The sequence below is a fragment of the Trypanosoma brucei genome, chromosome 11 (assembly GCF_000210295.1).
Source record: "Trypanosoma brucei gambiense DAL972 chromosome 11, complete sequence".
Taxonomy (NCBI): domain Eukaryota; phylum Euglenozoa; class Kinetoplastea; order Trypanosomatida; family Trypanosomatidae; genus Trypanosoma; species Trypanosoma brucei.
Window position 1 is genome coordinate 493,576 of NC_026744.1, and position 23,143 is coordinate 516,718.

At 47.4% G+C, this 23,143-nt stretch overlaps 14 protein-coding genes across 14 annotated transcripts; 2 read left to right on the plus strand and 12 right to left on the minus strand.

Moving 5' to 3' along the window:
• Positions 1–90: 90 nt before the first annotated feature.
• TbgDal_XI1830 (MRP1, putative) lies at positions 91–711 on the minus strand (the record flags this gene model as incomplete). Its single annotated transcript, XM_011781028.1, has 1 exon — positions 91–711. One exon carries the CDS (start codon positions 709–711, stop codon positions 91–93), a length of 621 nt encoding a protein of 206 aa, XP_011779330.1.
• Positions 712–1,683: 972 nt separating this feature from the next.
• TbgDal_XI1840 (hypothetical protein, conserved) lies at positions 1,684–2,328 on the minus strand (the record flags this gene model as incomplete). Its single annotated transcript, XM_011781029.1, has 1 exon — positions 1,684–2,328. One exon carries the CDS (start codon positions 2,326–2,328, stop codon positions 1,684–1,686), a length of 645 nt encoding a protein of 214 aa, XP_011779331.1.
• Positions 2,329–2,527: 199 nt separating this feature from the next.
• On the plus strand, positions 2,528–2,875 carry TbgDal_XI1850 (hypothetical protein, unlikely; the record flags this gene model as incomplete). Its single annotated transcript, XM_011781030.1, has 1 exon — positions 2,528–2,875. One exon carries the CDS (start codon positions 2,528–2,530, stop codon positions 2,873–2,875), a length of 348 nt encoding a protein of 115 aa, XP_011779332.1.
• A 784-nt stretch (positions 2,876–3,659) lies between these two features.
• TbgDal_XI1860 (T. brucei spp.-specific protein) lies at positions 3,660–4,532 on the minus strand (the record flags this gene model as incomplete). The annotated part of the gene is made up of 1 exon (XM_011781031.1): positions 3,660–4,532. One exon carries the CDS (start codon positions 4,530–4,532, stop codon positions 3,660–3,662), a length of 873 nt encoding a protein of 290 aa, XP_011779333.1.
• Positions 4,533–4,994: 462 nt separating this feature from the next.
• TbgDal_XI1870 (hypothetical protein, unlikely) lies at positions 4,995–5,444 on the plus strand (the record flags this gene model as incomplete). Its single annotated transcript, XM_011781032.1, has 1 exon — positions 4,995–5,444. The coding sequence occupies one exon, from the start codon at positions 4,995–4,997 to the stop codon at positions 5,442–5,444; it is 450 nt and encodes a 149-aa protein (XP_011779334.1).
• Positions 5,445–5,763: 319 nt separating this feature from the next.
• TbgDal_XI1880 (intraflagellar transport protein IFT88, putative) lies at positions 5,764–8,166 on the minus strand (the record flags this gene model as incomplete). The annotated part of the gene is made up of 1 exon (XM_011781033.1): positions 5,764–8,166. The coding sequence occupies one exon, from the start codon at positions 8,164–8,166 to the stop codon at positions 5,764–5,766; it is 2,403 nt and encodes an 800-aa protein (XP_011779335.1).
• A 708-nt stretch (positions 8,167–8,874) lies between these two features.
• Positions 8,875–9,858, minus strand: TbgDal_XI1890 (hypothetical protein, conserved; the record flags this gene model as incomplete). The annotated part of the gene is made up of 1 exon (XM_011781034.1): positions 8,875–9,858. The coding sequence occupies one exon, from the start codon at positions 9,856–9,858 to the stop codon at positions 8,875–8,877; it is 984 nt and encodes a 327-aa protein (XP_011779336.1).
• A 1,317-nt stretch (positions 9,859–11,175) lies between these two features.
• TbgDal_XI1900 (hypothetical protein, conserved) lies at positions 11,176–12,528 on the minus strand (the record flags this gene model as incomplete). Its single annotated transcript, XM_011781035.1, has 1 exon — positions 11,176–12,528. The coding sequence occupies one exon, from the start codon at positions 12,526–12,528 to the stop codon at positions 11,176–11,178; it is 1,353 nt and encodes a 450-aa protein (XP_011779337.1).
• Positions 12,529–13,345: 817 nt separating this feature from the next.
• Positions 13,346–14,026, minus strand: TbgDal_XI1910 (hypothetical protein, conserved; the record flags this gene model as incomplete). Its single annotated transcript, XM_011781036.1, has 1 exon — positions 13,346–14,026. The coding sequence occupies one exon, from the start codon at positions 14,024–14,026 to the stop codon at positions 13,346–13,348; it is 681 nt and encodes a 226-aa protein (XP_011779338.1).
• Positions 14,027–14,327: 301 nt separating this feature from the next.
• TbgDal_XI1920 (hypothetical protein, unlikely) lies at positions 14,328–14,636 on the minus strand (the record flags this gene model as incomplete). The annotated part of the gene is made up of 1 exon (XM_011781037.1): positions 14,328–14,636. The coding sequence occupies one exon, from the start codon at positions 14,634–14,636 to the stop codon at positions 14,328–14,330; it is 309 nt and encodes a 102-aa protein (XP_011779339.1).
• A 525-nt stretch (positions 14,637–15,161) lies between these two features.
• On the minus strand, positions 15,162–16,166 carry TbgDal_XI1930 (protein phosphatase 2C, putative; the record flags this gene model as incomplete). Its single annotated transcript, XM_011781038.1, has 1 exon — positions 15,162–16,166. One exon carries the CDS (start codon positions 16,164–16,166, stop codon positions 15,162–15,164), a length of 1,005 nt encoding a protein of 334 aa, XP_011779340.1.
• A 1,982-nt stretch (positions 16,167–18,148) lies between these two features.
• TbgDal_XI1940 (hypothetical protein, unlikely) lies at positions 18,149–18,523 on the minus strand (the record flags this gene model as incomplete). Its single annotated transcript, XM_011781039.1, has 1 exon — positions 18,149–18,523. One exon carries the CDS (start codon positions 18,521–18,523, stop codon positions 18,149–18,151), a length of 375 nt encoding a protein of 124 aa, XP_011779341.1.
• A 12-nt stretch (positions 18,524–18,535) lies between these two features.
• On the minus strand, positions 18,536–19,492 carry TbgDal_XI1950 (hypothetical protein, conserved; the record flags this gene model as incomplete). The annotated part of the gene is made up of 1 exon (XM_011781040.1): positions 18,536–19,492. One exon carries the CDS (start codon positions 19,490–19,492, stop codon positions 18,536–18,538), a length of 957 nt encoding a protein of 318 aa, XP_011779342.1.
• A 570-nt stretch (positions 19,493–20,062) lies between these two features.
• TbgDal_XI1960 (eIF-2B GDP-GTP exchange factor) lies at positions 20,063–21,949 on the minus strand (the record flags this gene model as incomplete). The annotated part of the gene is made up of 1 exon (XM_011781041.1): positions 20,063–21,949. One exon carries the CDS (start codon positions 21,947–21,949, stop codon positions 20,063–20,065), a length of 1,887 nt encoding a protein of 628 aa, XP_011779343.1.
• Positions 21,950–23,143: the final 1,194 nt, after the last annotated feature.

A 23,143-nucleotide genomic window follows, 5' to 3' on the forward strand; every position in this document is an offset into this window, starting at 1 on the left:
CCCTCAATCTTTCCCTTTTCCTCTTTCTTCTTTCTCTTCCATTCCTTTCCTTTTCATTCGTTCATTTACACACCCACTTCCTTCACATCGTTAATGGTATCGCGATGTGTCACTTACAGATCGCTTCCGCCTTGCGCCTCCCTCCGCTGAAGATGTCGCTGCAATTTTCTCCCCTCCCTCTGCGGCCCGCGTGGCATAGTGCTGACGAAACCCGAAGCTCTCGTCCAATGCACTCTCCAAAAAGTGCTCCAACGTCACGGCGAAATGGTTATCAAATTTAACAGACCAGTCCTCCATCCGCTGCGAGGCCACGCGATGCACCTTCCCGTGAAGGTGATACCCCTGTGCAGACTTCTCAAAATCGAGCGTATACGCCTTTGTTTCCATGCGATGACGTGGCACCCGCTCCTTACATACGCCGACAAGATACGCAAGGTCTACATGACGCAGCCTTACGGAAATGCGACGGTCCGCATCAAACTGAGGACTTAAATCATTTGGATCCACTTTGCGTGGGCCCAGTTGTGGGTACTGAGAAATGAGAAGCAGCTTCCCATCAACGGCAACACGCGTCATTGTTCCGAGCGCAGGGTCATCCCGCACGTCGTGAATTTCAAATTTAGGCAGTGACTGAACGCCGGAAAAAGTAGAAGCGCCACGAGACCAGGCTGAGCGCATGGCCGGTCCACGCAGGCATGCGAGTCGAATCATGGCTTTTCTGTGTCAGAATAAAAAAACAAGGGAAAATCACAAGAAAGACCAAAAAGGAAACAAAAACGCACCTCGCACCCTATATGGACGGTTCCCTTAGCTTACTGTATCCCCCTTCTTCCCCTCTCTTACGCAGTGAAGAGTGGTTCTTCTGTGAAACTCATATAGAGTGTGTAAAAATGGGGGAAAATGAGATAAGCAAATATAATATATTTATTTATATTTATACCAAGTATTTAATTCCGGTTAGAAGTAGTGCTACATCACAATACCAATGCAGCACCTCGCTTATCATTTCCCTTCCCCCCCCGCCGTACAAACTCATTTTCTTTTGTTGCGACTGTTAACGTGATCCATTCTTGTGGATGTCAACTACTCAAAGTGGCTCAGCACAATAATAAGCATTCAAAAAGGTGGCATGGGTCTCAGATTTGCCTTCTTTTTTCCCTTTCTTTTCTTTTTTTATAAATGTCCTTCCTCTGTTCCTTACGCCCCCTCCCTGTTGTTATAACGACCTCTTGCTGCTAAGAAACAAAAGCAAAAAAAACAAATAAGGAGGAGTACGGACATAAAGAAGGGTCAAGAAAATAAAACGATTTAAACGTTACAAAGCGAAGAAAAAAAAAAGAAAATAAAGCCACGACAGTCCACACACATAAACACACATAAACACGTGAGTGGAGGTGGTGGGATCTGATGAAGACGTGCAAACAGCAAAACCAGTTCGTAAAATTGGGGTGAAGTGGCAGAAACAACTGTGTGACGAAACCAACACCACTAAATTCACAGAAACGTGAGCACGCCGCCGTCGTCACCTATTTATTGCACGCTACAGAGAGTAAGGGGAAAGGGAAAGGTAAGAAAATCAGTCAAATAACAAGGAACAGCTTACCTTGAGATACCGTTTAATCGAAGCTGTTATTTGTTACTATTATTACTATTATTGTGTTGTGGTTCCCTACGACGCCACATTCAATTCCGCACAACACACCACCCGTCGGCATCCCGTTCGTACGCGTTCTTTCTTTTCTTACTCCTCCGTTTCTTCCGTTGCTCACTTCCCTCCACCTCATCCTTCATATCTAATCCGTTGCCCATTGTCTCCATTTCCTCTTCTTCACTCCCAACTACACCATCGTAAGTGTTGCCCATGGCTCCAGCACCAGCGAGTTCGTCCCCATCATCCGCGCCGCCAACATTCATGGAGAGTTGCACGGGATTTACACGGCGGTAAACCTCGAGACTCGCTACGTACCGCTCAACGGTGCTAAAGTCATTTTGGCAACATCTGCAGTACATGTCATGTAAGACGTCACCGACTTCCTTCATACTGTCATCCTCTACAATAACCGAGCGAGCTTCACCAAAAAAGTTTTCAAAGAATATCTCCAAATCATCCGAGTACACTTCACCATCCTTCTGAAACCATGACACCAGCTCACGATACATTGACGTAAGTGCTGAGAGATCGCAGTGCTGCGAAACAAGATGTAACGCCGTCCATTGATTTAGCACCGCATCCAAACCGACAATAAACCGTTGAAACTGCTCCGCTGTGGCGCGATACGGCTGCCGCATTAACTGGAGTCCTACTGGTACTTGTTGTTGCTGCTGCATGAAGTGCTGTAAGGTGAAACCAAACGATGAAAAAGCAAAAAGGGGGGAAAACTGGCCTTTTCAACGTTTTTCGGTCAAATGTAGTCCAAAGAAAACGGTAAGTTGTCCTCTTTATTACTTTTGTTGTTGTGTTTCCCCTTCGTTTGTTTCTTTCCTTCTCAAGTTTACACTCCCTCTCCCCCTTTACCTGAAGGAGTAAATGAAGGAGGAGAAAATGAAGTTGATGTTCCTTACCACTCTTCACACATATAATGATAATAGTGACAACAACAAACAAAAGTCAGTACAAGGAAAAGCAGTCACCACAGCAGCAGAGAGGACCTTTCATCGTATGATTAAGAAAAGAAAATTATACTCCTCCCTCTCCCCAGCGCTGGATCCCCTTGTTGCCACCCGAGAAACAAACACAAGCACACATACATACATACATGTGTGCATTCCTTTCTCCTTCATAACGCCAATAAATGAAGATTTTAACAACAATAATAATAACGGCTGCAATGCGAGCCACGCCATTTCTGATCGTTTTAGTTTCTGTACGCCGTAGGCGTGGGGACAGTGCAAAATGTCAATGAGGAACAATAGCATTAGGAACGCATTTCATAGGAACCAAAGTAACAGCAAAAAGGGGGAATAAAAGGCACTCTCTTAACGCTGCTATCGCTGCCGCACGCGCATCATCGGATCTTTTTCTTTTTTCTGTTGGAGGGAAGGGGGGTTCCATTTGCTGCAGTATGAGGGAATTCCGCCACAACTTCTCTTGTCACTTTATTGGTGATCTCCCCATCTCCCCTCACCCGTGCCCGCGCCCGTATTGTAAGTGTTGGATTTTTTTCTGTTGCTTATTCATTTATTACTCGACATGCTAGAGGAACACAAGCAAGTAAAAGAAGAAGCAAAATAAAGATTCTTACTTGTTTAATTATTGAACTCATTTGGATTGGCTGTCGGCTCCCTTCTCTCCCTTCGCCAACTTTCGTATACCCTTTTATCAGTTCATCCAAGTTCTGTTTTCTTGTGTGTAACGTCCTGCCTGCGTAAGCACACACAAAGACTTACGGGAACGGGGGAAAACGAAAAAGACATGAGGAAATGGATTGTATGAAGTTGTGTGGGTAAGTTCATAATTTAAAACATAAAAAACTACCTCGCAAGCATGTGCTTGCACCTACACACACAGGTTCCTTCCTTCTCTGTAATTAAACGGCATGATCCATTACCAGCACCATAATTGTAAAGATTTAAAAAAACGAGTGAAATAAAACAAAAAAGCGAATGAAGTCGAGACAATTCTTCGAAATACCACGACACCACGCCACATGTTCACACAATCAATCGCTCTCATCACTTTCACAATCCACAGAAGGTTGCAGTGGATACACGACTTCAGGTTCGTCCTCTGCAACGAGGCTACTGATGTAATCGCCTAAACGCTCTGCCACGCGACGAAGTATTCCTGTCTCTGCGCGGCAGCACCTGTACAAATTGCCAGGTTGATTGCGACGATCCGAATGTATAGGACAGCGTTCTTCCATATTTGGGCTGGCTCGCTCTTCCGCGTCAACAAGCGGGCTACACGCGGGGATTATGTCCTCAATCGCTTGCACGGTGTACAACATGGAGTCATCAGGTTGTTGGCTTAACAACCAATGAATAGAAACGCGTGCCATGTTCAACGTATCGCGTGTCGTTAGAAAAACAACAGCGCCAGTGTGGAGGGGAGTTGCATGTCTGTATCTAAAACTTTGGACAGCATCCATAGCTTCGAATAATTGTTCCACAAGTCTATCTGGATTGCCCCTGCACGGCAACCAGTTCTTGTCACCCTTCTGCTGAGCCTCCAGGAAATTTGTCTGCGCCTTCTTTATTCCACTAGAATCTTTTAACTTTGATATATCCTCTTTCCCTATGTTTGGCGCAATGCCGTGAATATATTTCACCCTCCGCATCCAATCCTCCACAGACTTCTTCTGGCAGCAGAAATCACGGCAGGAAGGCATGTAAGCAAACCCACCATCGTAAAGAATTTCATTTTGATTTGGTGGTCCCCATGGATGACCGATAGCAAGGTAATGGCCCTCGACGGGGACGTGGCTTCGTACATTGTCTATGAAACCCACACATTCTTGCGATAAAAGTGTTTGAAATGAGACAAATATCACCGCTGCCTCCGCATCTTCGTCATGAAACTGGAATTCGCCCATGAAGCGATTGTCTCACGACGCAGGCACAGCAAATTTGGCTATAGCCTACAAACAGAGAAGGGGACACTACGCGTAAACAAGAAGAAAAGGGAAAGAAAAAGAAAAGATTAAAAAAAAGACAAGAAGGGGAAGTAATCATAACTAAAAATGCTAACGAGAGAGAAATAAAAACAGTGGAAGAATCCAAACATCACACAACCTGTCGTTTGTGGTTTGCTAATGTTGCCGCGTGTATGTACTTTCTTGCCCTCGCCACTGAAGAGCTAAACACCATCTTGCAAACGGAAGTTTTCTCTAAACAAAGATTGATTTATTGGCAAATGTATCATATGCCCTGTTCACATATTTCTTGTATGTCTGCTCGTATTCCTCCTCTTCCTCCGTTCAGGCTCTATGTGACACTCAAACCCAAAATGCGCGGCAGTATATTTGCGAACATAAGTGTGGGTCGCATGGTTGGATATGAAGCAGCTTGGAGTTCCACATACTCAAAAAGAAAAAGATAACTGCATCTACTTCATATCCAACCATGCGCCTTTTTCTTTCTCTCTCAGTCCTGTCAGACGCATACACAGCTCCGTCGGGTGTGGAGGAGTTTCCCGGGCACACGGCACTGCGTCAAACCCACAGCGGCAACAAAAAGAGAAGGAAAAGCAAACTGTGAGTGGAAAAAAAAAAAAGCGGCACGGCGCATTTGCTCAGCAAAACCAAAGGGAAAGGGGGACCTTTGTTTATCTTATTCACTACGTATGTATACGCATATATATATATATATATATAATGAATAAAATGAAAGGGAGGAGAATTCAGACAAAATTTAAATGCACCAGCACCAACCCACTGTACGATCAGCAACAACACAAAACACTACCAAACGCTGGTATGCCGGAGGGACAAGCGAAGCAAGTATGACCAGGATTTTCTCCTGGAAGTTTTCAAGTCCTTGATCGTGATTCTTTTCTTCATTAATTCTAAAGAAATGATGACCATAACTATTTTTTTTTTCCAGTAACACTATTCTTTTTTTTTTCTTTTCCTTTGCCCTCCTCCACTAAAGCGAGCACACGTATCATTGTCGTCTATATATATATATATATATATATATATATATATTACATATATATGTACAGGCGTATATGCAAACATTTCAATAAATCCCCCCTTGGCCAACGCAGGCGCCAGTTCGTATGTGTTTCCAACCCCTTTTTGTTCCTCTACGCGCATATCCTTTCTATATTCCCGGGAGGTCAATTTCATCTCCACTGCTTTGCACCGCCTTTTTGCGGGCCACCGAGGACTGCGACTCACCCACGATGTCGTCCTCATCGGCACCTGACAAGGTCGACTTATCGCCCAGCCCAACTGTTGCGCGTCGTCCGGTGGCGGCTGCACCGGGGGCCGCGCTAGTGGGTGAAACCGTCTTTGCACCGTCATCGTCGTCAGCGCCGCCACTCACGGCACTGTCTTCCACCTGGCGGCGCTCTTCTAATTTCTTTACTTTCATGAACCACTCATTTGCTTCATCGATCAAACCAGCATCCTTACATAGGTGAACCAGATACCGCAAGCACTCAAGGTTCTCCGGGTACTTACGGTGAAGCGCCTCGTAGAGTCGCTTGGCCTGCACGTAATCTCCGCGGCGGCGGTGACACGAGGCGACCATGAGTTGCCACTTCACCTCCTGTGGTTGAATTTGTGAGGCACGCTCAAAGAATTGAATGGCCTTGTCGTACACCTCATTCTTCACAAAGTAAGCACCAAGCCAAGAGATAACATCCATATTCACCTGGAAGTAGCGATAAGCCTCCAAATAATAATGGAACGCTTGACTGTCGTCCCCTTCGCGAGCGTAGAGGGAACCCATACGTGCCAAAATATTAGGATCGGTCGGAACACGGCCAACAAGCCTATTAAACCACTCAGAGGTGGCAGGACTGCTCACTAGATCGCTGATATCAGCAATCTGATATACAATTTCATGGCTATCAACTAGCAACTGGCCCCGCTTGAACATCTTCAAGGCTTCCTCGTACAAGCCAAGCCGCTTCGCTGTGAGTCCGAGGTTATATATAGCTTCAATGTTGTCGGCCTCAACGGCAAGCGCATCATTGTAGTAAGTTCGTGCCTTTTCATAATCAGCTTTGATGAAGAAGAAATTTCCCTTGTTAACAAGCGCTCTTGCATTGTAACGGTTTGCTTCAAGACTCATATCGCTATACCTCTCGCCACTTTCATAATCCCCTTCAAGGAAGTACAAGTATGCTAAATTCGTTGCCGCTCGCGCCCGCAGTAACTTATCCTTCTTCTCGAAAGCCTTCAGTCCCTCGGTAGCTTCCTTGTAACTGTTATGCTTCAGGTAGTAGAGGCATTTGCACATCTCCAATTCACTTGCCAAATGCGACGAGGAGTCACGCATCTCGTAATGGCGGAGACGTTCAATTAAGTAATCATACCCAGCACGCCAATCCTTTTCGATGACGGGGGCAATCAACCGAGCAGCCGTCATAATACAGTAAAGAAAGTGTGTACGTTCCTCCTTAATCTTCTCCCGCAAAGAGTCGTCTACGAGAACATCCTTTTCCCCCTCCTCGATTTCGTCTTCCCCTTCCGCACCGAGTGTTTTAAATGTTAACATTTTCTGGAATGTCCGCTTCATCCGCTCGGTTTCACCCAATGCATAGTAACACAAAAGGAGGTTAAAGGCCGCGTCGATGTCACCGTTCCCTTCCATAATGGCTTCGTAACTGCTCACCGCATCGCGATACTGCCCAAGTTTCACAAACGCATTGCCAACGTTTCTCATAAGTTTATAGCGCAGTTCCTTGGAAGCCGACGGAGTCTCGTCCAACGTCATTCGGTACATTTTAATGGCAAGCAAATACTTATTTTGCGCGGCGTAAATATTTCCCATATTTACCCGAAGCCGTGAAGCATATGGAAACTGCAGATTGCGGATAATTAAATTATATGTGTTCAGTGCCTCGGTATACATTTGGTGGTTCTGGTACTGAACCGCTAGGTTAAAGTGCACGGCGTAAGTGAGGTCAGAGTTGATTTGATCCGCAAGGCCCAAGTTCTCACGCTGCTTGCAGAGGAAGCGCTCCTTCTTACCGGCTTCTTTCGCCTTCTCTAATGCGCCTCCGTAGTCTTTGCGCAGTGCCAATACAGCGCTCTCCTCAATGAGTTTGTGCGTCATTTTTTCAATTTCCACGCACTGCTCCTCGGGGCTGTTCTCCCCCCGCTTCTTGAGTGGTGGTGCCGGCCCCATTGCCATTGCCGTACGGCCCTGTCCTGTTGGGTCAAACACTGCACCATTAACATTGCGTCCCTTCGCTGCATTAAAGCCAACTCCGCGGTTGGACGTCATGGGTCGGGCCGCAGCTCCGCCAAAGTTTTCTAAGCGGCTACCGGGAACGCCCCACGCTGAGCCACCGCTCTCTCCACCCCACTTTGACGGAGGCGCCTGCATGAGCGGGTTCTTCACTCCTCCAGGACCTCCATTGGCACCAGCTGGCATGCCTCGTGGGAAGCCCTGAGTCCCGCCCTGCGCCATGTCACCGAACGCATCTTGCATCTCCGGTTCAAATGAAGCATAAATATCTTCCTCCATGCCGTCACCCTGTTGTAAGTCCATCTGCAGTAACTCACCACGAACTTACTCGAATAAATGTGTAATATATATGATGATGAATGGGCCTGTCCTCTCTTACCTTGTACCCTCCACGTCAAGCAGTAAAGAACCCCTCTCTGATATTGCTGTCGGTGACGGCGTTGCAACAAATGATAATAAAAAATATTCTTTTCTTTATTTCGACTCAAATTCCTCCAACTTACCCTTTCAGCTAACTGGCTCTCTCCTACTTTTTGCGTTGTTCTTCAAATTCCCACTTGGAATCTACCAACGTGGAAAAAAAAAGACGAAAAACAAGGAAGAAATAGGGGGAAATGCTAAAGTAAAGTTAGGTAGCTCCGCCACAATGAGTAAACGTAACAACAAAAAATTGATTCAAACCCCACCTCAACCCATACACTTGAGGAGGACTCGGGAAAAGTGGTTGTTCGTACATGTCGGAAACGAAAAGCACCATCATAAAAATTCTCAGAGAGCAAAAAAAAAAAAAGACACGTATAACCTGACAAACACGTATCGACATATTTTATCGGCATAATGTTCCTCCAGCAACCCCCACACTCAACAGCACTACTTTCCCCGCATATCTTAATTTCCGTCTCCGAACACTCCCTCGCTCCCCACACAAACGCGAACACACACACACACAAAAAAAAAAAAAGACGAACCCACACACACACACACTTAATTTAAGGTTGGTCTTTTAATGTATTAGAAGGTTGGCGGCGGCAGCTGCCATTGAGTTTGGTTGCTATCGGGGTTCAATGGCATATGGTTCCCACCACTTGCCACACTTGCCATAGGATGATGAACTGCTGAAGGTTGCTGAGATTGATAACTAAATTGTTGTTGGTATGTGTGTTGCGGTGATAATGGTGGTTGTTGCACCGTTGGTGGATGCGGTACACTTTGCGGGTACATCTGCTGGGGAAACGGACTACATCCTAAATTAGTTGCATTCACCATGTCTGAACCATAAGGTGGATGCTGCGGACCACTGGAAAAATGTTGTTGAGCAACCTGAGAGTAAGATTCTGGACCCGGCGTCGGTGCTGAAGTCGTAGCGAAGTAGTCCGGAAGGGCGTACTGCGGCCGGTGAGGAATATTCCCAGTAGATCGCTGCGTACCAAATGGACCATGACCATACGAACCCGGTTGCTGCGACAGACCAGAAACAAATGGCTGACCACCTTGGTTCACGCTGGACAGTGGCGCCCCCACAAAAGACGATGACCCGCGTTGCATTGGTGGCGGTGGCGGCAGCGGAACGACCTTTTCCCCTGAACGCTCAAGTTCCTCCTCCTGCAAGCGCTGCTGGAACTCAGCCTTTATACTCTCCGGTGCATCGGGGCTCACGTTCCAGCGATTTAGCTCCTTATCAAAGTAGTACCAGTTCTTCGACACGGGGAGACCGTTTTCGTCCAACTCTACCTTATCACTGTTACACGCACTGTGGGCACCACTGTTGCATGCCCCACTGAAAGGAGCGTCCAAACCGAGGTTTCCCACACCCCCGTGGCTGTTATCACCGGAACCAAAAACAACATCCGTCAATTTGTGCAAGCATGTGTCTATCCTTGACGCACCAGCGGATCCTGGACGAGATTCTAACGTGGAACCATCGCCAGAGGCTCCGCGGCCGCCAATGTTAATGCCAAGTTTTGTGCTCAGCCAGCCAACGGCTTGCAGAGACATACACGTAGAGTCGGTAGTTTCTATTCCAATCTTGCTACATGTGAGGTACAAAAAAAAAAAAGTGTAAGGAAGGGAGGGAGGAAGGGGTGATAAAAATAAATAATTCGGCTGGTTAGCCAACCCAGCAGTAATGATATTCCCGAGAAAGAAAATATAAGAAAAAAATGTCCAAAAACAAATAACAATACTTTATGTGAAATAATAGGAACTCTGCAGACTGCAGTAAATAGTTCAGTACACTACACAATCCACTGCTCACGCACATGCACACACACAACAGTGCAAGATTAGTTTCAACAAACCGCGTGACATACAAAATTCGCCCTCAGGCAAGAACTGCTAGGGAAACTTTAATTATGCTGGCCTCTAGCCTTCACCACTGCGCAAAACCATTGTCTTTAGTGCGTCAACCCCATTCATCTCACCCCCTTGTCTTTCATGAAAGGGGAGTAAACTTAAGAAAAAAAATAGTTTTAAAAAAAGGGAAATAAAAACCTTCCACACAGGCTCCTCGTACCAAAAAAAGGCTACGCCCATAGCAACGGTCACGCATAGGCACGAAACAGCAAAAAAAAAAAACAAAAACGGCACCTGCACACCCGAACAAAAATACAGCGATCACACGAGCATATGGGGGGGGGGGAAAGCATTCATATCAAAAGGACTCATTTAATCAACACCAACACGCAGGTCCAGGCACATGCGGGGTAGCTCATATGGGGCCGCATCTGCGCCAGGACAACCGCTGCATGTTACCCAGTTAACGGTATTTCACTCGTAAACTCACTATGTGTTCAAACAAACAAAACTGATCCCAAAATAACAAAATAAAAATGAACAGAGAACAGGAAAAGGTCACCCCTCAGCTGTGTCAACGCATGTGAAGACCTTGTAAAACATAAACATCGACAGAAACTAAATAAGTGGAACAAAAAACGCCCCAACTTCCGCAAATACATCACTGAGTTGCACATACACAAAGAATCACCAGGAGTTCCAAAGAACAGCGGACAACCGCCAGCAAATGTGAGGGCTGAGGAGGGAAAAAGACAAAGAAATGCGCGTGTGGTCATAAAATAGCTAGTGGTGGTGTCAACCCAACCATCCAATACGATGAATGTAAGGAAAAAAAAGAAAGAAAAACGCAGCAAAGAGACCTCGTTTTTTGCAGATAGCGCCAGTCCACACAAAGAGGGAAGCTGTGAGAACACAGCAAAGCAGCGAGTCTTTACACAGAGTCACGTTTGTACCTTGATAGTGACTGACATCAAACCATTACCCAATAGACAATCGTCTTTTCGCTTCGTAAAAGATGTGTCACCCCCTCACGCAATGAGCAACACGCATTTCCGTTTCGTTCACTTTTCCTAAGCACGACTCGACAAGTCGCCGTACATTATCTCCTTCAGCGGTGGTTGGGCCCGACGACCGGAGTACCTGCAGCCGATATACTAGAAAACTACGAATGCACCCGAAGTTCCAGTTTGTCCCACCCATGAGTAAGTTCTCCACATGGTCGTGCCACGCACCAACATCATCACCAAATAACGTCAAACGCACCTCATCTCCCAGAAGCATCCAAAGTCGATTTGCGTCCCTACAGAAGGCGTCCACCATCCTCTCCACGCACCACTCGTTACACCAGTTATGATTGATGGAGATAACCAAGTCCACAACACTTTCGTTGGGAGTAGAAACGGATTCTATCCCCTCACAGCTAGTAGCCGCAACGTTCGCAGTCTCTCTAGTTTGTGGTAAAGTGAAACATGATCCTTTTACGTTATGCACTTGATGCAAATAGCAGCTTGGTACAAATACAAGATCACCTGGATACTGCGTGACTGTCCATAACTCGGCACCAGCGGTTGTGCGGATGTCTGGCGCAAGAGCGACTCCATGAAGTCCACCCCGCAGCAACGTTTGGTTGCCCTCAGGGGTGGGGAAAAACCACAACTTCTCACCGCAGACGTTCAACGACCATGAATAAGTTCCAAAAACATCAAAATGTAACGGTGTCCAGCTTCTGGGCGGTCCAATGTAAGCAAAACGATAATCACTCTCCTCCTCGCCAAAGTAGCGGTATTTTGAATCACCATGTTGCGAAAACCTGCAAAACTCATCCATCCAATCCGGGCCTAGATAACATGGAACGCAATAGAGATTGCCGCCATGCACAACCGCGCGGCGACCGCTACACACTGCCGCATTCCCTTCTTCAGCATCAGAGGCAACAACAGATGAAACACCCCGCAGGTCGGGCGCACCCACACAAGACGACACCGCCTCGAGATCAGACTGCATGTGCCAGTCTTTCACATACACCAAAGTTGGGCTGCCCCTCCAGCGTTCAATGACTTCAAATAATCTCAGCTTGCTACATTTCATGTGACCTTCGCTTATGCCGTCCTTCAGAGAATCGGAAGCCACAGTAGCGGGGCTCTCAGTCGCAGGAACCACATGATCCCCACCGAAAAGGTTTACTACACCAATTGGCGAAAGGTGCGACTGCATGTCGCCCAGAGGTGAAAAGTACGGAGACGGGCCGGAGCCTCCAACAGAGTTAGTAGTACTGTCTACTGCAGCATGGCGAATGATGGCAGGGAGATTGGGTTTGAGACAACACTCACGAAACTGCTCGAAAGTTAGCGTGCGTCCGTCCAGTTCCAGCATAGCCAACAGAAACTTGAAAAAAAATATATACCCGTCCTTCCTTTCCTTTCGTGGTGCAAGCGCGCTCCCACAGGTTCCGCACAACTGGGGCACAAAAGTGGTAAAACAACCTCCGACTGATTTTTCTACTAAACATTCATTTTTAATATGGACACGAAAAAAACAATGCAAAACGTATTAAAGGTAAGAAAATACATACACAACTCAAAGGTCGTTAAGCGCAACGAGTGGACATGATATAGCCGTATGGCAGCATTACACGCTAGGGGCTACACGGTAAGAAATAATATAAACCGATCCCAATGCTAGTCATTCAAGGTCGTACCAACAAGCATATGTATCCATACGCACCACACATATCGTATTTGCATGCCCTGCAATATAGACAGGTGGCGGACTAACAGCTCCTCGTTGGTGCAAAGTGCCATCTTGTAGAGGAAAGTCCATCCTTTTTGACGCGTTTCGTATTACTACCCATGTCGAAAATGACACCACGGGAACTCTTTGGCGCACGGCTATCACAGATTCCCTCTCCATGCACCTCCGGTTACACACAAAAAAAAAAAAATGAGGACATCCAAGAAATGAACAGTCCTTTCCTTACACGTGCCGAGTTTCATGTATGTCGATTCCATGCAGCTCTCTGAGAAAATACGATAACATTGTGAATTCATAATAAAGTCCGATGACTCACACAGCAGCAGAGAAACAGACATATTGAGCCGCACCTCATCCCCAGCACCAAGTGAATTTAGAACTAAAACGGAGAACTAAAAGGGGAAAAAGTAACGCACCAGGTCATGCTTGTGGATGAATCCTACTCAATACCAGTTTCCTCATCACTTCCCTCCTCCTCCCCTCCTTCTTCCTCCTCCTCCTCTTCACCAAAGAAAAATGGCACCTTGTGTCGTATGTTATTCCTGTTAGGGTTCATATGCTCCAACTCGCCGATATCGCTGCTACCCTCCACACTTGACTGATGCCCCTCACATGAAGGCAGAGGGTGCGCCACTTTGGGAAGAGTCGACGTCGTGGTATGCACCGTTTTGGCGTACTGCGGCTGCTGTTCCATCTCTCGTCTATTCCTTTCCACGTAGTCCTGGACAGCACCTACTAGTCTCTTCCACTCGGGCTGCTCACGGAAGAAATGCTTTAGTTGGTCCGGCGACGGTTTAGAGGCAACCGTCGAGCGATCCGCCACAACAACAATGTCGCGCACCGCGAGCCAAATGACCTTTCGAAACTTTCCGGGGATAAACACGAGATGCTCTTCCGCCTTGTCTGCGCTAGGGCTCGCTCCGTTATGTTTTTCTACAGTAGCAGCGTCCGTGCCCGCGGAGAGTGGTGGCTCCACAAAGATGACACGCACATGTTGACCTTGAGGCGCCTCCGTACAGACCGCTAAAACTTCTCCTTCCCCAAGTCCACACCACGCGGATGCATCGAGGAACTGTCGCGTAAGATGCTTTGCACGGTGCTTCCTGCCACAACCGCTCATACGTTGTTTTTTTTTTTTTGCTGAAGAGGCCGCAACTGGCAACGATTACAGAAGCAGATGGCTTCCCTCTCTACTCCCCCTCACACCGTAACTGGCTCACCATCCCTCAACCCCACCAGAACCCAGAGAGCAAAAAGTGCAGAAAGAAACGGGATAACGTAACGAAACAAATACAGCATAAAAAGGGGTGGTGCGGGAGTGGACTCCCAGGTGAGGACTGCAAAAAAATATATATATATATGCCAACATCCATCAGAAGTCAAAGACATTTTTTTTCTTTCATAATACAAAATGTAAACACTCACGCACCTTCTTCTGCAGCTTCAGGACACCCCTTATTTCCAAAGGGAAATAAGTCACACGCATCAGATATGATACGACGCATACGGCTAGGAACGTGGGCGCCGGAGGGGGGGGTCGACCTGAAGGAAAGCGAATAGAAGAAAAGCGAGAAACGACGAAAAAATAAATAATGAAGAAGGAGCATCGCGCAATAACAATATCTTTCGTCGAGGCTACTCTCAATTCCACACAAACATACGCGACACATCGAAAACAAAGAAGGTGCGGAGCGACAACATAAAAAAAATGTAAAAGAACGAAAAAACATAACAGCAACGTAACTTATGTTTCTGCTGGTCCGAAACAAATATGACGAGAAAGATTGATTTAATGGCACCGGGAGGTACAGAAGAATCACTACACCAAGTTAAAACAGCGCATATGAAGGGATCAGAGATGGGGAAAAGTAGCAACCCTAACAGCGTGCGAACAGCACAACTGTAACAGAAAGCACCAACCACAACGTTATTGGTACCGCGTGATTACTATGTTCAGGATGGTAACGGAAGCGAAAGCGTGGGCTAGTTACCATATAATCATGAAGATAAAAATAAACTCAAACCAGTGAAACGAAAGAGGGGCATCCCCTTAGTGGCGGTCCACCGTACATCGAAGGAGACAGCCCCTACCCCCATAGTGGGTACGACCTCATATGGGTAGGCGAGACAGGTACAACGCAAATGAATGTTGCCGGCATTGGTTACACAACCAAAGAACAATTCACACCGCAGCAACACAAAACGGGCCTCCAAACTCCGAAGTGCGAAAAAATAAAAGCACCGCAAAAAGGATTTCAAGGCCAATCCCTGTAAGGGGTAGGGAGCAATACTCCGCTTTCAGCGAGTTGCACACTTCTGTCCAGGTCAAACTTCTCATCAATGATCGATCCGAGCAATGTCATATCATCAAGCCTTCCACCTCGGTAGTTGGCTCCATTCTCAATTGCTTTATTAGAGTATGGCGTATTGCACTTGACATCACGCGCATTTGCACTAGCCACCCGCACAACTTCATCCACCCCAGCGGAAAGGGCCCTCAGGACGTCATCAGGTGGGATTATTTTAGTTGCAACATCATATTGAGATGGCCGATCAAAATCTAACGCATACCTCCCACACACAGGACCTACAAATTTCCACACCAGCTCCGCGATATCATGTTTAAAAACGTTATCAAAGATACCATCGCTGCCCAAAAGTAGCACGTCCCCGGGCCGCACAACAACACGATATTGCAGCGAATGCACAGGAATGTCGGCACTACCCTGCCCTAGCTGAAAAGGATAATCAAAAGAATGCATCTGTTCATCGGACACAAAAACGATCCTGCCATCGCGAATTATCATCGACGTACAATCACCAATACTGCACACATCCAACATACAATTACTAAACTTCGCACTAACGGAACAAGACGCATCGGCGGCACAACAAGGGCGCTGCAACGTAGCCACAAGAGCAGTCGAAGTACCGTGAATCTCATCCGACAAGCAGGCGTCATAGGCACGCTGCAACAGTTCACACGAGGATAACGGCAACGAACCCAATGCATCATCTTCCACAAAAGAATACATAAACTTCGCCAACGCAGCACTATAAAGACCGGAATCAACACCAGCATATTCCTTCCACCAGCTCACACCATCAAAAACACACTGTACTTCCGACATTGAAAGAAACGCGTCTTCACCGCCACATGTCGAACGTTTGGGATGAGAAACGAGGTTCACCGCACGCAGATCAAACGCAAGGCTTCTTCCTCCCACATTGTGTCTCAACAACAACTTTACCACATGCATATAAGTCAGAATACTTTATACAAAGGGAAAAATGAAACTAAAAACAGTAACATCAAGAATACACGCTCTCTGCAACGCTACGACACCAACACCGCATGGCGGTACATAAGACGCAACCCACAAACGAAACATATCCAATACAAACGGTAGAAGGGAACTAAACAAAAAAGATAGGAAAAATCTAACTCCGTCCTGGAGGGACGCACGAGGACGTCCTGAAACGTGTGACAGCTCTCTCCCACACTCAGGTAAACCTCATAGCTTGTCTAATAGCGGGCAGCAGCGGATGCGCTCACGCCTTCTTAGCGGCGGCCTTCTTGCCGGCAACCTTCTTGGGGGCAACCTTTTTGGGAGCAGCCTTCTTAGCGACAGCCTTTTTGGGAGCAGCCTTCTTAGCGACAGCCTTCTTTGGAGCAGCCTTCTTAGCGACAGCCTTCTTTGGAGCAGCCTTCTTAGCCACAGCTTTCTTGGGAGCTGCCTTCTTAGCGACAGCCTTTTTGGGAGCAGCAGATGCCTTCGCCATACTTCCGAGTGTTGATAAGATTGCGACTTCTTCCACAGAGAGAAAGAGAAAAATGAAAGCAAAATAAAATGAATGTGAAAGAACATGAGAATACAATGAGTTTGGAGGAAATAAGCGAAAAGGAAAAAGACATACAGTAATACTATTGGAACACAACCATACACAGGCAGTTAAAATAGCCACACATCAGGATGATATGCTCTTTGTAACGCTACGACACCAACACCGCATGGCGGTACATAAGACGCAACCCACAAACGAAACATATCCAATACAAACGGTAGAAGGGAACTAAACAAGTAAGATAGGAAAAATCTAACTCCGTCCTGGAGGGACGCACGAGGACGTCCTGAAACGTGTGACAGCTCTCTCCCACACTCAGGTAAACCTCATAGCGTGTCTAATAGCGGGCAGCAGCGGATGCGCTCACGCCTTCTTAGCGGCAGCCTTTTTGGCGACAGCCTTCTTGGCGACAGCCTTTTTGGCGGCAGCCTTCTTAGCGACAGCCTTTTTGGCGGCAGCCTTCTTGGCGACAGCCTTTTTGGGAGCAGCCTTCTTAGCGACAGCCTTTTTGGCAGCAACCTTCTTAGCGACAGCCTTTTTTGGAGCAGCCTTCTTAGCGACAGCCTTTTTGGCTGCAACCTTCTTTGGGGTGGCCTTCACAGTATCGGTTGTGTTGTTCATTCTTGTGGGGAGTCGATAAAGGGCTTTCTATGCAAATAAACAGGAGAGGAAAAACTGCGATAAGGGGAGCGAGCTGACCGAGGAACAAAACAATAAATCTGCAGTAAGTTGCCGCCCAGGCAAGGCGACGAGCACGTGGCATGGTGTAAAGGAGAATAACAGCATGTTCGGGTGAAGAGTCTGAATTTGGAGCACCTAACCTTGTTATAACCACCTACTCACATCTCCTTCCACAGGACCTAGGGGAAACATTAGTGGGGGACACAGAAGAATATATTTATATATATATGAAACGGAAGGAACCCAAAGTTTCCTGTGAAACTTCTTGATGGGTTCCCACAGGAGTTAAAGGGTTCTAAGACAACAGACGGTAAGGGAGGCGAGCCCCCCACCCGGGTGTACAATAGACGCAATATGACATTGAGGGAGTATTTTTCGTGGAAAAACTGGATAGCAACACACTGCTGATGGTGAATACATCCTTTTCTGGACGCAAAAAAATGCAAAACAGTTGAAGTCAAAGGAATGATCTAACCCTTTCCACCCACGCACACCTACGTATATGCTCATATTTTGCCGCTTCACAAGAAAAAAGGTGTCCCTTTACCCACGCACAAGCACCTGATGTACATTGAATTTGTATACATGCATCGACAGCGCTGATGCGGATGGAAGGGTAAAAGCAGGAAAGAGGTGTGAGAGAACGCGAAAAATAACAACTGCAAACGTGTCAAATAATATGGCGGAAGTTATGGCCCGACTTCGTGGTTGCCACCTAATACTTTGCTTGCTCCCGCTTCATGTCGCCCCCACACCTCCATAGCGAAAAGCAACCAAAAAACTTACAATAAGGGCCAGTGGTAAACGAGGTGTCGATATGCCGATGTCTCCAAAACAACAAGGGTATGCACAAAGTAATAAGAACAAAACACCCGCAGAAGGGAAGCATGAAAACAGACGCTGAAGGAATCAAATCAAGAAAAAAATTAAGGAAACGTTCCTCTCCTATACGCGTACACACAATTTTATGTGACCCCCAGAACAATACTGAATAATAACCATTCCATGTTGCGTACATCAAAGGCCACATCAATCCAACCGCGACCGCTACATGAAAACAAAGTGACGCGCAAAGATAATAAGGTCCCATCCCTTCAATCACTTACCGTTTAAAACAGCAAAATACCCTACTGAAAAATGAACGTTTAGGCTTGCTTGCGACCTGGCCATTCTGCGCGGGGGACACTTGTCGGTTAACCTTCGCCGTCGCTGCCCTGCCGCCGTTACCGGTGCTGCCTACACTACGATGGCCCGAGTCACCCGACACACCACCAAGAGGGTGATTTGTGGGGCGTGCACCGCTGCCTGGCTGCCTTCCCTGAAGGGAACGACCGGGATGGCCACGGACTCCCGGGATCTTGGGAATGCGCGGCTCGCGCCTACTATACCGTTGATGCGCTGTGGGCGAAAGGTGATCATCCAAAGAGGTAGGTGACGTTCTCCGAGGGGGGGGCTCCTGGTCATCCGCAACGCCTCTCAGGGTCTCCGAATCGCACATGGGGCAAACATTACTACGCTGCTTCCAAGCCATCAGGCAGGGCATGTGAAAGTGGTGTTTGCATTCACCATAGAGAATAGGATTTTCTTCATTGTATCCTTCTAAGCAAATGCAACACATTAACTCATCTTCGTCACAGCTCTTCGGATTCGTTGCTACAACAATTTCATCACCGCTTTTACTGCAAGATCCATTCTTGTGCTGTTGCGCACATAACGAGTCATTTTCGCCTCCACAAGAAGACCCCCCTCCTAACGTTGGATTTGGGTTCGAAAACTGGGTCCAGGACGGCCTCCTCTTTACAACAGACCTTTTAATTTCACCATCTGTAGTGCCACAATTACCCGCTTCCGGAGGCATTTGATCTGCAGACGCCTGGTGGCCATTACTTCCTCCGCCATCCGCGATCCGTGGACCATCATCCATGTTCGAATGAGCATCCCTAGAGCCCGTTGGCGGCACCCTTTGAACGATTCCGATGCCTTCACTAGGTACAACAGGCCCAGCACCGACTAAAGCATCATTCTGTGGCAACTGTTTGCCACACTTATCGGCGATCATCGTACGGTACACGACACGCACAAGCAGCGTGAAACGCTACAAGTTAGAGTCCAGATCTCTAGATACGCACCACAAATTTGTAAAGCAAAAGGGGAGAAATAATTCCAAAAAGAAAAAAGCAGCTCTAACGCAAGTGAAACAGCTTAGGAAAGGTAGACCTTGCTCAAAACACCACTAACGCATCTGGGACTGAGCGGCCTACCGTAGGTCACCGGCCGAAAAGCCAGATACCTTAGTTAAATGGCTAAAATTAATGGGTCCATCCACACGGACACACAGAGGGGCACAAGAGGGGGGGAACAAATAAAGGAAACGGGAAAAAACAGAGCGGAAAGAGCAGCGCTGGTAGTGGTGTCATGATTGACATCCAACCGAAACGAAAACCAAACTCCACCGTACGTCGTGGAAAGTGCGAACGTGAAAAAACACTCAAGAACTATTCCTTTCTTCGTGTTTTTTGAGTGACGTTTAGTGGAGTATATACACATGTATGCGCATACATATGCATACGTCACCAGACACGTGCCGAATATAAAACTTTGTCGGAAACATTAGTAACGCCGGTATTCCTCACGTAGCCGACATCAAATAAAGATCTCTGTCCTCACGATCACGCAGCGCTGCAAGAATCGCCGAAGTGTGCAAGCACCCCATCTCACAGATGATCATGTCAATGTAAGCGGCTGGCGTAAGGTCATAGAGGTAACCGGAGCTGGGTGGGGCATCCGTCTGCAGCAACCGGGACGGCTCTTCGTTCGTACCTCGGCCGGAGAGACCACCGGAATTGCACTGACCCCAGCCCTTCTTGACATCCATTAATTCACGGCTACCGTGCGATAAGGGGCTCCAGTTGCCTGGACTTCGGATTCGGAGCTCGCCGCGGTGAGGCTGCCGCATGTCGGTCAGCCTGGTGTTTTGTCCAAGATTACCGAGCCACACCTCTGGGACAAACTTAATGCTCTCACTGAAGCACAGAACGGGTTTGCGAAATTGCTTCGCACTTGAGACCACGACAGCCGTGCCACAGCGGCTAAACACATCACCGTTCTGAAGAACGGCGGCTGCCCCAATAAAAACGCGAGTGCATCTGGGCATGAGTGTGCAACACGTCGTAATAAGCCCGTATGTGACGTCAAGGCCGCTGCACGAAAGCCTCGTTGCAAGGGCACGACCTTCGTAAAGTGGAGCTGAATCAACGACGATAACCTTCGGCTTACTTACAAGGCGCGGGTTATTCGCTGCAGCAAGGAGAATGAGCTCGACGGTACTACTCCTACCAAACACAAGAATTGTGTCGTTAGAGGAAAGATGGGGTTCTGCGCGATCCTCGACGATGCTCTTTATGGAGAGTTGAAGCTCCCGCTCGATGGCGCCTAAAACTTTCAGTGCCAAATCACGAGGGCTGATGTCAAGGAAGCATGTTTCATTCCTATCCCGCCCGACGGCAGTAGATTGAACACACATTGAACTCTCTAGTCGCGCGGATCTTAGTGAGGCAAACAAATCGTCCGCCGAAAACCGCGCCTTCTCTCTCTGTGACAGCAATGCAACTACACGACGCACTAAAGAATCCTTAGCGTTGGTCATACCTGCAGACGGTGCGCGACTTCGGCATAGAAAGTCGAAATTAACCTTGATCAGACTTTCAAACTCTTTTGAAGGAAAGTGGTTAACAGTGGAACCAGACAACGTCGGAGACGATTTCAGTAACGCTTTGAAGGCTTCAATCATCGCGAAGGTACGGGCATTTCCTCCAACAACCATCATGGACTCCATCATCAGCGCCAACTCCGCAACCTGATAGTGCACTCCCTCACAGTCGATATCGTTCCGAGGGGAAACGATGGCGCACGGTGAGCCTGTCACGGAGCGGTCAATGTGCTCCTGAACAACAGCCTGCACGTCCACAAAGAGTTGCTCATCACGCATCTGTGATCCCGCCGTCCCAGCACTCACAGTAACAGCCACTCTCTCGCCCAGGTCATCTGTCACATAACCCGCCCGTCTCTCCTCCTTGCTCACGGCCTTCTGTCGGGATGTATGCGCACTGGGGGCCAGATCCCGCCTTATGCGCGGTGTTGACAACGCTTTCGGAGTCTTCACTCCTGCACCCCTCGGTGTCAAGGACTTGAGGGGGTCCTTTCTGGGAGATCCAACTAGGCGGGGAGCCGCCGAGGTCCCGCGACGCGGTGATTTCGATTCAACACTACTCTTCTTTTCTTCCTGCTGCGAGGCGACGCCTTTCTCCAGTTGGTCCACCTCGTTCTTAAGTTTCTCCATTTCCTCCATAGTCACCTGGAAGACAGTGTCGGAAGGCTTAAGGGCCTTCATCTTCTTCTCAAGTTTTCGTAGAGCGTCCTTTCTGCGCTTCAGCTCCCGCTGCAGCCTTACCGCCGCTCTTGCCTCATCACTATCCTGTCCAATAAGGGACATTGCGGCTCCCACTGCGGAGGACATCAGCAAGGGCAGCGCACGAAAAATAGGAAAGAGTAAAACTCGCCTGAGTGGGAAACTACTGATCAAGTGAATGAAAGCAAGCAAAAAATATATAGGGAAGCGAGTGAGTAAATGAGTGGGTTCTCGAACAGCTGTTAACACTGCACATCATGAGAAACGGAGTGACTTGAAAGCACAAGATGGACCCCTTCCCCTGCAATGCACAGTTAATTGCGGTGCTCAATTGGCCGTTCACGTTAACAAACATTCGAGCAAACATCAGTGCCCTTGACGAAGCACAAGTGGTCGTTGGCTGCATTTATTTTGGATCCTACTTATCCGCGTCACTCGCTACCCCTCTCCTAACCCCTGCTGCTCATCGCAACAAGAAAATCCGTCTTTCAATTGTTCGACGGCCTCCACCAAATTAAACATATTTCTTTCCATTTATTATGTGGGTGTGGAAGAAAAAGCGCACGGAGCACAACCGTAGCAATCTCTCATACATGTTTCACCTCACCAGTAATGAGAGATGTGGACAACTCCACAATCCACCAACCGTTTGTTTTCTTTTCTTTTTTGCCTCCCGATCACTTTTGACGGCACCAAACGTAAATGCTACGCGCAAAAGAGGTGTTGAGAACATATGTAACTGTATATGTGCGTGCAAGGGTCCTGGCATACTGCCACCTTTACACTCTACCTTTTCTCTTCCGTACCCCATTAAATTGTTCGCTGAATTACCAATAATATTTAAAAAATAAACGCCAAACCCGAACAATAAAAACAAAAAAATACGCATAAACATAAATAAATATATACAAACATGTGCGATATTGCATAATGGTTTACGAAGAATATCCCTAATGTTGGATACACTCGCACCGACTTATCTCCTCAATACACTCCCACACCCCCTCCCTTTCCCACGCGTTCATGCGCATGTGGGAAAACGGAAAAAAAAACGATCGGAAAATTGTGTCAGGAAAGAGAGATCAGAAAAATATAACGCCAACAAAAACACTAACAAGATCAGAATGCAACAAATACAGGAGACAAGTGCCGTTCAAAAGAAAAAAAATTAAGATAACGTTCGACCGAGCGGTACTGATTCACCCGGTAGAGAAGTGGGGAGGAAGACCCAACGCTTATTCACGAGATAAATAGGGGGACGGCCTCCTCCTCCGCTAGATCAGTTAAATGAAGGGACCACAA